This window comes from Rhinoderma darwinii, chromosome 5 (genome assembly GCF_050947455.1).
Source record: "Rhinoderma darwinii isolate aRhiDar2 chromosome 5, aRhiDar2.hap1, whole genome shotgun sequence".
NCBI classification, from domain to species: Eukaryota; Metazoa; Chordata; class Amphibia; order Anura; family Rhinodermatidae; genus Rhinoderma; species Rhinoderma darwinii.
The window spans coordinates 320,709,330-320,722,435 of record NC_134691.1 but is presented as its reverse complement, the minus strand read 5'-3'; the positions used below and the strand labels follow the sequence as shown (position 1 = coordinate 320,722,435).

At 43.0% G+C, this 13,106-nt stretch overlaps 1 protein-coding gene across 6 annotated transcripts in view; it reads left to right on the top strand.

The window, feature by feature from the left end:
- The window catches only part of MLLT10 (MLLT10 histone lysine methyltransferase DOT1L cofactor), a 216,530-nt gene that overhangs the window by 199,137 nt on the left and 4,287 nt on the right, over positions 1–13,106 (top strand). For all 6 annotated transcript variants that reach the window (XM_075827571.1, XM_075827575.1, XM_075827572.1 and 3 more), the window contains 6 exons: positions 5,809–5,963; positions 8,721–8,909; positions 9,994–10,079; positions 10,887–11,236; positions 11,414–11,516; positions 12,104–12,316. In XM_075827571.1, coding sequence (XP_075683686.1) covers positions 5,809–5,963; positions 8,721–8,909; positions 9,994–10,079; positions 10,887–11,236; positions 11,414–11,516; positions 12,104–12,316 — 1,096 coding nt within the window. The remainder of the gene's footprint in view (positions 1–5,808; positions 5,964–8,720; positions 8,910–9,993; positions 10,080–10,886; positions 11,237–11,413; positions 11,517–12,103; positions 12,317–13,106) is intronic.

Below are 13,106 nucleotides of genomic sequence, written 5' to 3'. Positions count from 1 at the left end.
GAGGCCAGTGATTTTGTTGACATTTGGAAGAATAATAAAGACAGCCTGTGGACGTGGAGAAATGGCTGCTGGTATTCTCTGAGGAACAGGAATTTGCTTTTGTATGGTATTAAAACATGTGCTGAAAGGCTGTCCAGTTTCCTCTGGGGACCTTTAGGGGCGTCACTTGCCCTGGCAGCGTGCAGGCATGGTTCTTATAGTTTGCTGCTCATCTTTATTAGCGCCTCATTATGCCATCGGTGACACCCCTCATTTATTATCTTCTTTTTCCATGTCATCTATGGGCTTTGATTTGCTTACGTATCTTCCTCTCAAGATGTAGGAGGTTACTGTGCAAGGATTGAGAATACAGATGGAATTATATCACCAATAGTCCATAATAGACTGTGTATATGGTCTTCATCAAACACTGTGCCAGTTGCACATCAGCCAGTTCTTGTTGGATTGACCACCCTGTGAATCTCTTATTGGTCCTTAAAGGGAAGGTCCACCTTCCCAACCAATTTTGTTTATCGCTTCCATGCCCGTAACCAACTACAAACAATCCCTGTGTAGTCTGCTTATGCAGTCATACTCCCTTTTGTCTGCCATTACTAACTTACTTTTAGAAGGCTGGCAATAAGTAGGGGACAGATGGATGGCAATATGACTGCAGGATTAGACTACAGAGTTTGTAGTCTGTTACTATGGAAACACAGATCTTTATAGGAGCTATATAAATAATACTATTTTTAATTTATTTTTAATGCATTGGAACAATTTTTTTTTTTTTTTTTTTTTTAATGGATTTGGACAACATAGGGAACTATAAAAACCTTGTTGGTTGTCCTAGAACTTATGTGATTTTATAAGGATTTCAAAAAGTCCAATTTTGCAATTCCAGAACACAGAGGTAATGCGTGAAGCTTTTAACAAAGTAATTGGTGTCTTTTAACTAATTGAACAGCACTTAAAGCCAATAATTTGTTATTTTGTCATTACGAGCTACATTTGAATAGCAGCAAGTCTACTTATTGTCTATAGCATCCATCTTACAGAACCAATAAAGGTAATGGAAAGAGGGATGAGCAGTCTGCTGGCTCAGCATGAGATGACCTCACGTAAACAAATATATCCATTGATAGGTTTGCCACATTAGTGCTAACTAAACATCCGATCACTCCTAGGACATTAGTCATTGAGCTCTGGACAGTCCAGCTCTATTAATATGGAGCACGGAAATGTATGTGGTTCAGAAGGTGCCTGGGTCATGCGGTAGGCACGTCTGTATATTAGGGCACCACATTCATTCACTGCCATATGACGGAATAAATTATAAAGCAATAGGGGAAAAATCCTGTCTATATTATTGGTTAAAGTCTACATTCCTCACTGTCCGCTAGTGACAGCCACAATGCCCGCCCCCCGCAAGCTACAGCCAACCCAGCCGCAAGGAGTACTCACCATCCCACTGTTCCACAACTCTTAGTTTTCATACGGAGGTCGAAAATGTCCTGCCCACTCCAGCTTTTTGTCCTGGCCACCGCCTTCTTCTTGGCATCTTACGCCACAGAAGTGAGGATGGCGATACACCTGTGATATCTTCTGTTGCTTTGCAGCAACCCCAATGCTTTTAGGCCATTGCTAAGAAACTTCGGCCTAAGTAATTTTTCGTTAGGGGTAGTCCTAATCATTAAAATGGATGGTTCATATTAACATCAAGATATAAGGTGTTTAGCACAATGCTAATTATAATAATGTCATTTTTCTCTATTTGTGCATCCATTTAAACTTAGAGGTCAACCCAAGATGTTCTACTATCCCCTCCTATTTTAATCAATGGAGATTTAATTGAGTTTGACACTGTCTTCTGCTTTCAGTATTTTGAGATTCTGGGTATTTGCTGTACATGTATTACATGGACAGCCATTTATTTGAATGACCAGCATGTAATACCGCATTTCTCCTGCAGTGGCCGCTGCAGGGGAAATGTATGGCCAGCTGGAGCTTCTCCTTATTCAATCAGGGGTTTCTGAAGCTAGACCAACGGCGATCAGCTGATTGCTGGACCAGCTTCAGTATAAACAGCAGTTGTTGTGGTGAGACAACCTCTTGCACAGGTCCTGGACATACAGGAGACTAGCACAGTGTGTTTCAATAATGGAGACTGATGGCTGTGTCTCGTCAAATGCCCCTCTATCTGTGGCTATTTTGGGAGACGCCGCTTTATTAGCAAGGGGGCATGGCATCACAAAGTCAGAAAATGGCACAGAACTTTTAATAAGTATATCTTAGTACTGTAAATAATCTCTATTCAGGTCTCCCACACAATTGTTAAAATTATACATAAAATGACCAACCCCTTTAAACTTTGCTAAAGATTACAGCCGACGTGGATATTTAAATATTATGTAGAAGAGGATATATGTGTGTGTGTGTGTGTGTGTGTGTGTGTCCGTGTGTGTGTGTCCGTGTGTCCGTGTGTGTGTGTCCGTGTGTGTGTGTCCGTGTGTGTCCTCCACTGTCGTAACAGTAATTAATCAAATAAGTAAGTTAAGGAGATAGGGGCAGGAATTCCCGTGCTCTGAAAATAAGTGAACTCTATTCAGCAACTTGAGCTTGTTCCCTGTGGTTCTCAATTCTCTCGCCTTGGAAGTGCTCGTCCATCATGGTCCTAGCAATTCATTTGAGGGTCCCAGATTCCTGGTAGCAGACCTGCAATCATAAGTCAGATTGACTAGCAGTCCCAGCGAGAATACTTTGCATTTGTTTTGCAATATGGGATTCTCCTGTGAAGGAGCTCGGCTGACAGCTGAAAGACTGATCACAGCTTTTTAATCCTGTGTACATTTTTTAGGGAAATTGTATCTCGCTACGACTGCCCATTACAAGGCACAGTGAGAGTCACCTGTTCTCTGCGCTTGTGTGTTTGGGAACGAAAACCCGTATTTTGCTTATATAACTATGTAAATATTAGCACAATTACCAATTGGGAAACTATGTTTAGCATTCTTTGGGGCAATTAGTACTCCCATTTTTGAGAAGGCTAGAGGGTGATGTAACGCTATTAAAGGGACACAAATGTTAAAGAAAATAACAGAAACAGGAGTACCAGCTACTCGATATCACAATCCAAAGGTTGATCTATAGAGATATATGATATTTCTGTCAAGCGGCTTCCATTTCCTTCTCCCCACTCCAGAGCTCGTGTATGTAAAATAATTAGTTTGGTGTACCATTCAGCCTTTGCTCTGGCTGCGGTAAAATCCTTTCCCACTGTTTTCGTCTGCATTGGAGTCCAGGCAGGCAATCTTAGACCAATCAGTTGACAAACAAAAATGGAGGTTTTTGTTTGTTTCTGGAGCTTGCAGAAAGTTGTGCATGTTAACAAATGGATTAAAGAGGCTCTGTCACCAGATTTTGCAACCCCTATCTGCTATAGCAGCAGATAGGCGCTGCAATGTAGATTACAGTAACGTTTTTATTTTTAAAAAACGAGCATTTTTGGCCAAGTTATGACCATTTTTGTAGTTATGCAAATGAGGCTTGCAAAAGTCCAAGTGGGTGTGTTTAAAAGTAAAAGTCCAAGTGGGTGTGTATTATGTGCGTACATCGGGGCGTTTTTAATACTTTCACTAGCTGGGCGCTCTGATGAGAAGTAACATCCTCTTCTCTTCAGAACGCCCAGCTTGTGACAGTGCAGATCTGTGACGTCACTCACAGGTCCTGCATCGTGACGGCCACATCGGCACCAGAGGCTACAGTTGATTCTGCAGCAGCATCAGCGTTTGCAGGTAAGTAGCTACATCGACTGTGTCTGCACTGCCAGAAGCTGGGCGTTCTGAAGAGAAGAGGATGTTACTTCTCTTCACAGCGCCCAGCTAGTAAAAGTAGTAAACACGCCCCGATGTACGCACATAATACACGCCCACTTGGACTTTTACTTTTAAACACACCCACTTGGACTTTTGCAAGCCTCATTTGCATAACTACAAAAATGGTCATAACTTGGCCAAAAATGCTCGTTTTTTAAAAATAAAAACGTTACTGTAATCTACATTGCAGCGCCTATCTGCTGCAATAGCAGATAGGGGTTGCAAAATCTGGTGACAGAGCCTCTTTAAACTGTTGTCCATTTAAGACCATCCTTTTTTTGTTGGAAGGACCCATGGAAAATTAGCTGATCACTGGGTATCTTGCTGCTGAAACCCTACGCAATCAGCCGTTACTTGCACGGGAACCTGGCAGTATGTCTTAAATTCCCCAACAGCACTCCCATAGGGGAAATGAAGCATTACATAGTAGGCCATTTAAATCAGTGGGTCATACTTGTAACACGGATGTACTACGTCTTCAAGTGAGATACGTTCTTTGTACCTGCTCTCCCAACCATGGTTATTTGATGGAGGTTACAAATGATTGACGTCCCTGTATTAACTCAGAATTCTCTGAGGCATTCGAAAATGGGTCTAAACTGGACAAAACCTTTTTTTTAATTATTATTATTTTTAATTTTAATGACTCTTAAATCTGCAAATTGTTCTATTTTTGTATTATTATTGTTTGACTGTTATTATATTTTAACCATTAATATTGTACAATATTGTATTTTCTTTCATTTACTGTGGGATTCTTCTGGCGCGTTTTTAATTTTTTTTGTAAATGAAGACAAAAATGATATTAGGATAATTATTTGTTCAGAAAGGTTGTAGAGTACACTATAAACCTCTTTAACTCCAGTTAACCTGTAACAATAAAAGGTTTGCCCCAGAGTTGAAGAAATTACAGTAGCTGCTGTGAATGTTAAGTAAAAAAACAAGGAATACTCACCTGTTAAAGAGGATCTGTCACTAGTTTAGTAAAGCACGATCTCCTAGCTAATCTAATAGGCGCTGTCACACTGATAATGCTAGTGAAAATTGTGTCCCAAAAAGTTTATTATCTTAAAAGATTTGAGCTTTTTTCTAAATATGCAAATGAGCCTATACTAGACAAGTGGGTGACAACCCCAGTGATTGGGTAGCTCCTGAGGTGGAGCTTCCTTATAGCCTCTGACGCTGTCCTATCAGCATGAAGCTGCTTCACACACATTGTGAGAGACTGAGGCTGGAGGGAAGGGGGTTGACTTCAAATAGAACTGAGATCCTGGCCACACATAGATATGGCTAGCTGTGAAACAACCGGAGATATCACCAGTTGAAAACCCAGTCGGGAATGGAAGCTGTATACTATATGATCACGCTGTGTCGCTGGGCAGGGAAGAGGAGAAGCCGTAAGCTGATTGGACAGCGTCATACAGAAAACAGTCACCTCCCATTTGGCAAGTCTAGCCAAATTAGCATTTTTACAAAAATGCTCATAACTTTGCAAATAATAAACGTTTTTGAATACAAATTACACTGCAGTTCTCAGCATCACAGTGCCTATTAGATTAGTTATAAGATAGGGAATTAATAAACTAGTGACAGAGCCTCTTCAATCCCCTGCTGCTTCAGCGTCGATGCTCTGGTGGTCCTCACCCGTCTTTGTTTATCTGACGGTAGAGATGATGTGCTGTACGTTCGCGTGACTGCTGCAGCCAAACACTGGTCTCCCCGTCATTTCTCCAGGAAAATAAGGCAAGGAACAACATTAAGAAAAGCATGTGACTGTACTCATGTCCCTCAGTGCATATCTACAGACCCCTATGATAGTCCGGCCTAAGACTGGAATATGTAAAATTTCTATAACCGCCCTAGTAACTTTAAGAACTTTTCAGGAGTGACACATTGTCATACACTGTGTGATGTTTTTGTATGAATTTCTGACCTAAAAGTTTCTTTGTGGCAGGTCCCCTCTGAACAGTCTCTCGGCCCGCTATGAACAGTCTGTTACTGGCAATCCAGAGAGTGCACTCCTGCCAGTTACCAGTATAGAGCAGCTTCTGGAGAGACAATGGAGTGAAGGACAGCAGTTTCTGCAGGAACAAGGGGCAACTAGTGACAGTAAGTAGCGTCCTGCTCAACCGGCGCCACTTCCTTCTTCCTCACATGACCGGAAATGTCGTTATGGTCGACCTTGATTTGACCAATGCACAGTAATAATCAATGATTTCATTTCATTGGTTGGAAAATGCAGCTCACCTGAAATGTTTCAGTGCAGAAGATCTATTCAACTGTTCAGTGAGCTGATGATGAAGGGGAATTAATGTACCTTTAAAATTAATTACGATGTAATTTACAATTGTTTTTCTAAAGTTCCTGAATATCTTCATGCATTGGTAGTATTCCAGGCAGATTGATGGATACATACGTGGCTGGATGAATCGATGGATAGATATGAGATAGATAGATGGATAGATATAAGATAGATATGAGATAGATATGAGATAGATATGAGATAGATATGAGATAGATATGAGATAGATATGAGATAGATATGAGATAGATAGATATAAGATAGATATGAGATGGATAGATATGGGCTAGATAAATAGGTAGATATTGAGAAAGGTCCTGGACACAAGGACTCAAATATTGCACTTGTGCTAAAAGTCCAAACTTTTTTTTTTTCCACTTATTTTTTAGTGTTCTGCCTATTTTCTTATTATTGTATTAGATATATAGACGGATGGATAGATATGAGAAAGAAATAGATAGATATGAAATAGATGGGTAGACAGATGAGATAAATATTGATAATGGGAAAGGGGGGGGGGCACAACTACTATTTTTCAAATGGGAGCCTATCGGCTGTTCTCACCCGGGGAAGCCACATCTAGACAAAGATTTCTCCTGCAGGGGAGCTGTAGCATTTCAAGACGGCTATTCAAATGAATGGGGGTCCATGATAATGCCTGAACACATCGGTACTGCCAGAGCATTTTCGATTTGGGGTCCTATGCAAGGGTCCTTTCTCTTTGAGGTCCACGTTCCCTAATAGTGTATATGGACAGGCCTTGTCTTTGAGACCACTTTTTTAACCCCGATTGGTGAAGAGTAACCGCACATGACACCTCTATATTTTGGGTCTGGAGCAATTCTAGTGTTTTTTTTCCCTCATTATCTATCCACAAAATCCATAGGAAACCCCTGATCCTGATTCTTCTTTTATATTGTGGAATTGGAGCACTAGAGGTTAAAAGTTTCCCTAAAAACTTAAGTGGATGTCCTCATTCTTATATCTGATATTAATGGTATCCTGGAAAATGCTAATTGCAAGGAAATTCATGCAGGGATAATCCTTTAAACATGATCGCTAGAGGACAGGTTTACCCACGTTGTCCTGCATCTCATTTGGGCGCACTAAGAGCCCCTTTGTATGGGTTTAAAGGGGGGGGGGGTCAAGTGAAATCCTTGGGAAATGACCAGATGTGACTTTTCCTGATCCAGATTTATCTTCTGCAATAGAGGTCAAGCAAACAAAGAAAACTTTATTGTGCGCTGTCCGATTTTCTACAGACAAGCTGTGGAGCAGCAGAACCATTTAAGCCATAGACATCCTTGTATACAATTCTGGGGCTTCCAAAGCCGTGTCCCTTCCTGGGAGGACACAGAGGAATCAGTGAGCAGGCGGCTATTTCCAGGGTCCCGTCCGTAATCCCATCAGTATTGTGTTTCCTCTATCGGGAGTGAAAGCTTCAGAATACAATTCTCCCAAAGGTATCACATCAACGGCTGCAAATACCGTTCTGTAAACTCTGTCATTTGCAAAAAGGAAAATAAAACGCAGTTCGGCTGCAGGGGTGGAAAACATTTGCGCATATATTATGGCAAAACAATGGTGTTTGGTTAAATTTGCAGTTGATTCTCCTATGGCCGAAGCTCGGGTTACGTTTTGCTTGTCGGTGTTTCTCGGAGTGAAGGTGACGTTTGCCAGTGCAGATTTCACTCATGTGGCGCCACGAGGGCCTGCCGGGAAAATCTGCTCCCTTCAATTTCATCAAAGAGCAGGAAATTTCTGGTCCAGGAATCTTGGTGGTCAGAATCTGATTACGAGTGACCCTTCTCCTGCCTTGACATCATGCCGGGCATAGCAGGGAAGAAAAGCTTTCTAGTCTAGGAAACTATCCACTAATGTATGGTGTGTGATTTTTTTTTTTTTTTTTTTTTAGATTTTACTGACCTGTTTTTCATATATTTGTACTTTTTGTTTTTTCTTAATGATGATGACGATCGTTAACTCTTTCCTGTCCAGCCTTTATGGTCTACGTTCCCTTTAAATCTACAGTCCTTCGCTTGGCAGCTTATCGCGAATGTATTGCATCTAGCAAAACATACAAAACTTGCTTTGAACAGGCAATGGACAATTTAAATGCAATGGTATTGTAAGAGCATAAATAAACGCATTTATAATATAGCAAGGACAACTGAAATCGTAGCATGAGACGGTACGGAAAGTCGATTGGTGGCTGGAGCCATTCACCATCTCATAGAGATAAGTTGGGAAACTTCTGAACCTTTCTACGCCGGAAAGGTTCATAAGGTTTTGTGATGAAAATGTAAACTTTTTGGCATAACGCTGCCCTCACAACTTTTGGGGAAAGGGGTGTGGTTTAACAAATGGGGAGGAATCACCATGGCCCGGCAACTATATATATATACATACACAGACACACATACATACTTCTCAGCTCCCAGGTAAGATGGTGCAGATGCATTGATGGATTTAATCTCCGTTGCAGCATTGTGTTCGTTCCTGTCTGCGTTATAGAGTATAATGATCTCATCCTCGTGCATGCTGACGTCTTGCTTTGCTCTTAGTTTTAGGTATGCTAAAGTCTCTGCACCAACTGCAAGTGGAGAACCGGCGACTGGAGGAACAGATCAAGAACCTCACTGCCAAAAAGGAACGGCTGCAGCTTCTGAATGCACAGCTGTCTGTTCCCTTCCCATCTATATCTTCCAACCATACCGTATCTCCTCAGGTGCATTCATACCCATTGCAGAATGGTAAGGACACTGATGAGCGATGTACAGATTGTAAGTGCAGCAAGTGTCCGTCATCCGGCAAAGATTGAGGTCTACTTAAGCCACTTCAAGATTGCGGCTTCCATTGTCCCTCTACTGGGCCTGTATTTCAATAACAAATAAGTGATCAGTGTGCGAGGAGGCACCATTTTTTTCCTTCTCCTTCTCCATTCGTTGTTTTTACTATTTTGCAAATCAAGCTCTACACCTTAGCCAGTCCCGATCTAGAAATAGAGGGCACCTGAAGGCTATGAACCCTGTTTTCTCTGCTTGATTACAGTCTTGCCTAACCTGCTACATGGATTTGTTCGGCTCTGTTCACATTGCCATCATGGTTTGCATTCTTACTTGATCCATCACAGATATGACCGATCCGTTGTGATCCACTCCGATCTGTTTGATGGATCTGTTATGATCTGCTACAATCTTTCTTTTTCTTTCCTGTGACTTATAATGGATACATAAGGTTTCCATTGTTTTGCGGGATAGTGTAGTGCAGAAAACACATTCACCACTCTATATGAAACCTGTTCACTGTGCACGCACCCCCACTAAAGCCAGGACTTGCTCTATAGTCACGACCTGCAACCTGTGTCACTCCAGCTGTTGCGAAACTACAACTCACAGCAGCTGTCAGGGTCGCTAGACGGTTTGGTTTCACATCAGCAGACCACTGTTTTATAGAGTTTTAGAACGGTATTAATGCTTTTTGGTAGGAGGTGGGTGGTAAAATAGCTGGACTATGACGTTACCCTGCTGTGCCGAAGACCAGGCTCGACTCCTGAGCACCATGTTCATGAACCACCCAGAAAGCCGCATACCAAATACTCCCGTTAACTGGGTCATGTTTCTGTAGTCTTATGCAGACTCCTTCAGCAACTTATGACTCTGCTGCTCCGTTACGTGCCGGCTGCGGCCTAGTGAAGAACCACATGAAGGGTCCACGCTAGGTCAGCAGTGAGACTTATGATCAGGGAGCTGCTTAGTCACGGCAAAATGCTGAATTTGACTGTATATCATAATCTGCTGTACAACAAAAGACTAATTATTATTTTTCTGTTTGTAGTATCTAATACAGACGCACTGAGCATCCGTAAAAGTCCTCACCTGGGAAACTTCCAGACAGAGAGCTCTCATCCAGCCCCACATCAGGTATGTCCACGGCTTATTGATCGGGTCTGTTCACACTGCCTTTGCGGAAGATACTCCTGACGTACGCCACCGACGGATGCCACTGCATAGGCACACAGTGGCACCCGGCAGCAATAGGCTCCCATGTTAGTAAGAAAAAGTTTTTTATGCTAGATGCCTCTGTATGGAATAGTGCGGCAGATTGCCCGGTTCCATTCACATGGAAAAAAAATTATACCTGTCCGACAGAAGAACTCTTTTGGCCTCCATTAGGTGAATGGGGGCCTATTGATACGTTTGATGTATGCGCTGGGAGGTTTTATGCCAAGCAAGTACAGCGCACGCCAAGTGGACTCTGCATATGCAATGTGAATTGAGTTTAACACTGCAAAATGAATATAACTGAAGGTTGATGTTTAGGAAGATCTGCTGGAAAGGACACCGAAAATAGTATGTGAGATTTCTGGATAGAACAAGACTCACTGGTGTCATTTACTACCCATAGAAAAGCCAATGTTTGTGTATTCTGAGCAAGTCCTGTCAATTTAAAGGTCACTGTTCTTCATGAAGACCTGGCAGCCGTTTGGAGGGATGGACGAAGCCTCTTCTAAATACCACTGCCAATGTTTTTGGTTTGAAATGAATCGATATGTCTAATTCTTGTGATTAAAAGGCTTCTCCCATCATTGCCTTTTATCAAATCGCAGTCAGACGTAATAAAAGTCAGATTGGAGGGGGGGGGGGTGGTCTTTGTTTTGAGTTTGTGTAGACATTGTAGCACGTATATCAGTAACCTTGAATTATTGTTTTTTTTTTAACCCTTCTAAGGAACTCACATCAAGCAGGCAAAGCACCAGCAGTTCTTCCTCACTCTCCACACCGCCCCCTGATCGTCAGAGTCCAGCACAACAAGTCCAAGGGGTTCAGAGAATCAATGGTGTCACCATGGGAACACTAACAAGTGGCATTCAGTCAGTCACGCCCGCTCTTCCTGCCGTGTCGGGAGTGGGTGCAATAATTGAAGCTCTTCCAGCAAATCAGCTGGCGATTAATGGCATTGTTGGGGCTTTGAACGGAGTGATTCAGACTCCTGCTACGTTACCCCAAACTACTGCTCTTACTCATGGGACAATATTGCCTAATGTTACACACCCAATGTCTTCTACTTTAACAAACAGGTAAGGCCAGACAAATGTTACCTATGTGGGGAGAGGCTGCTAAAGGCTTTTTAGCTTTGTAATTGTTTGTGCCGCTTCGCCGTCCCTCAAGCCACCTCTACGTAGTGGTCGGTACATTAGGTGGGGTTTGCACTTAACGCCACAATGGTATATATACAAAGCTGTTTCTTGTTGCAGTGCCTCAGGATTGGGTCTCCTCTCGGACCAGCAAAGACAGCTGTTCTTTCATCAGCAACACCAGCAATTCCAGCAACTCCTGAGCGCCCAGCAGCTGACACCGGTAAGAGTTACCAAGACTGCTTTACACATTCATTATAGGACCGTTTCTTAGGGTCCCTATTATGGCCACAACACCTGGACCCCCTGGTTTTACTAAATTGAACTTGGATCACCGTAGTGTTCTGTAGGTATCGGCGTTTGGTCTAGTAGAACCACAGGGTGGGGAGGGCGTTCCAGATGTTGCAGCGACATAACACCCAAAAATGTGATAATTGCCTCATAAAACAATACAGAAAAAAAATGTCTATCCATCATTTAATGGAAGAAGTTTTTTTTTTAACCTGCGCATCAGTTTTCATAAATATCCAATAATCATGTTAAAGTTGAGTAAGAACTAACTTCTGGTAAAACAAGCGTTGTAGAGCAGCCTGCCCCCCAGTGGTGGTTTTTATGCCATCACTAGGATGTGTTTTGTAAATATAAATAAAGTTCATCTTTCTGTTGAACATCATTGAATGATATAGGTGCGGCAGAACTAAAACCGATATTTGTATGGTTTCTGCCATGATTACACAATTGTCTCTAGAGATGCGGACAGTCCAAGGAATCAACTGTGTGTATTTATTTGACTGTTGTTTGTCGCCCCAGGAGCAGCACCACGCTCTGTTATATCAGATAATGCAGCAGCACCAACACTCCCAGCAGCAGCACCACCAACCTGATCTTCAGCAGCTGCAGATCCCGGCCACAGCTCATTTACCACTCGGCAATCTACTGGCCGGAGCTCAGGCCACCGCTCTGCACTCCACTACCAACCCTTTTCTAGCCATGCACGCCGACAACACGGCTCACAAAGTCGCAGTAAGTGTCTTCTGTGCCATGCGGGCGCAGTCTTCCTGGGAAGCAATGAAGGTACCATGGGTATCAGCACTTGTCTCTGCACTTCTACACTTAGGCCTCATGCACACGACCGTAGCCATGTGCAGGGCCGTGATTTTCGGGTCGGCCGGCAGCGGACTGCCAGCCGCGAGCCGCCCGCAAATCGCGGGCCATGCACATGGCCGCGGCCATTATTTTCAATGAGCCCGGACCGCAGAAGACGGCCGTAATAAGACATGCCCGTTCTTTCTGCGGTCCAGGCTCCCGGGCCATGCACGGACCGTAAAAACTACGGTCGTGTGCATGGCCCCATAGAAATGAATCGGGCCGCAATTCTCCCGTGGATTTTCGGGGGAATTGCGGCCGCAAAAGCACGTTCGTGTGCATGAGGACTTATCAATCTGTAAAATATGGTGTTAAATATTTAATTTAGTGAATGTAGCTCTTATGAGTACTTCGTGAATTATCCACAGAATAGGTAATACATTTTAGATTGCTGGGACACCCCACCTATCACTAATATGGGGATCCCATTCCTCATCACTAGCACGACCGTGAGGGAGAAGATTGGATTGAGCGGCGGTCGAGCATTCGTGCTGCCTGCACACAACTCTATGGGGGTTACGGATACTCACACTTGGATGTTTACATAACTCCCATAGAGTTGTATTGAGCGGCAGCACGCGTGCGCGACCATTGCTCCATACATACACTCTGCGGTCCTGCTGGTGAGGAGAAATGGGGGTCTCAGAATCACTGTACTAGTATTCAT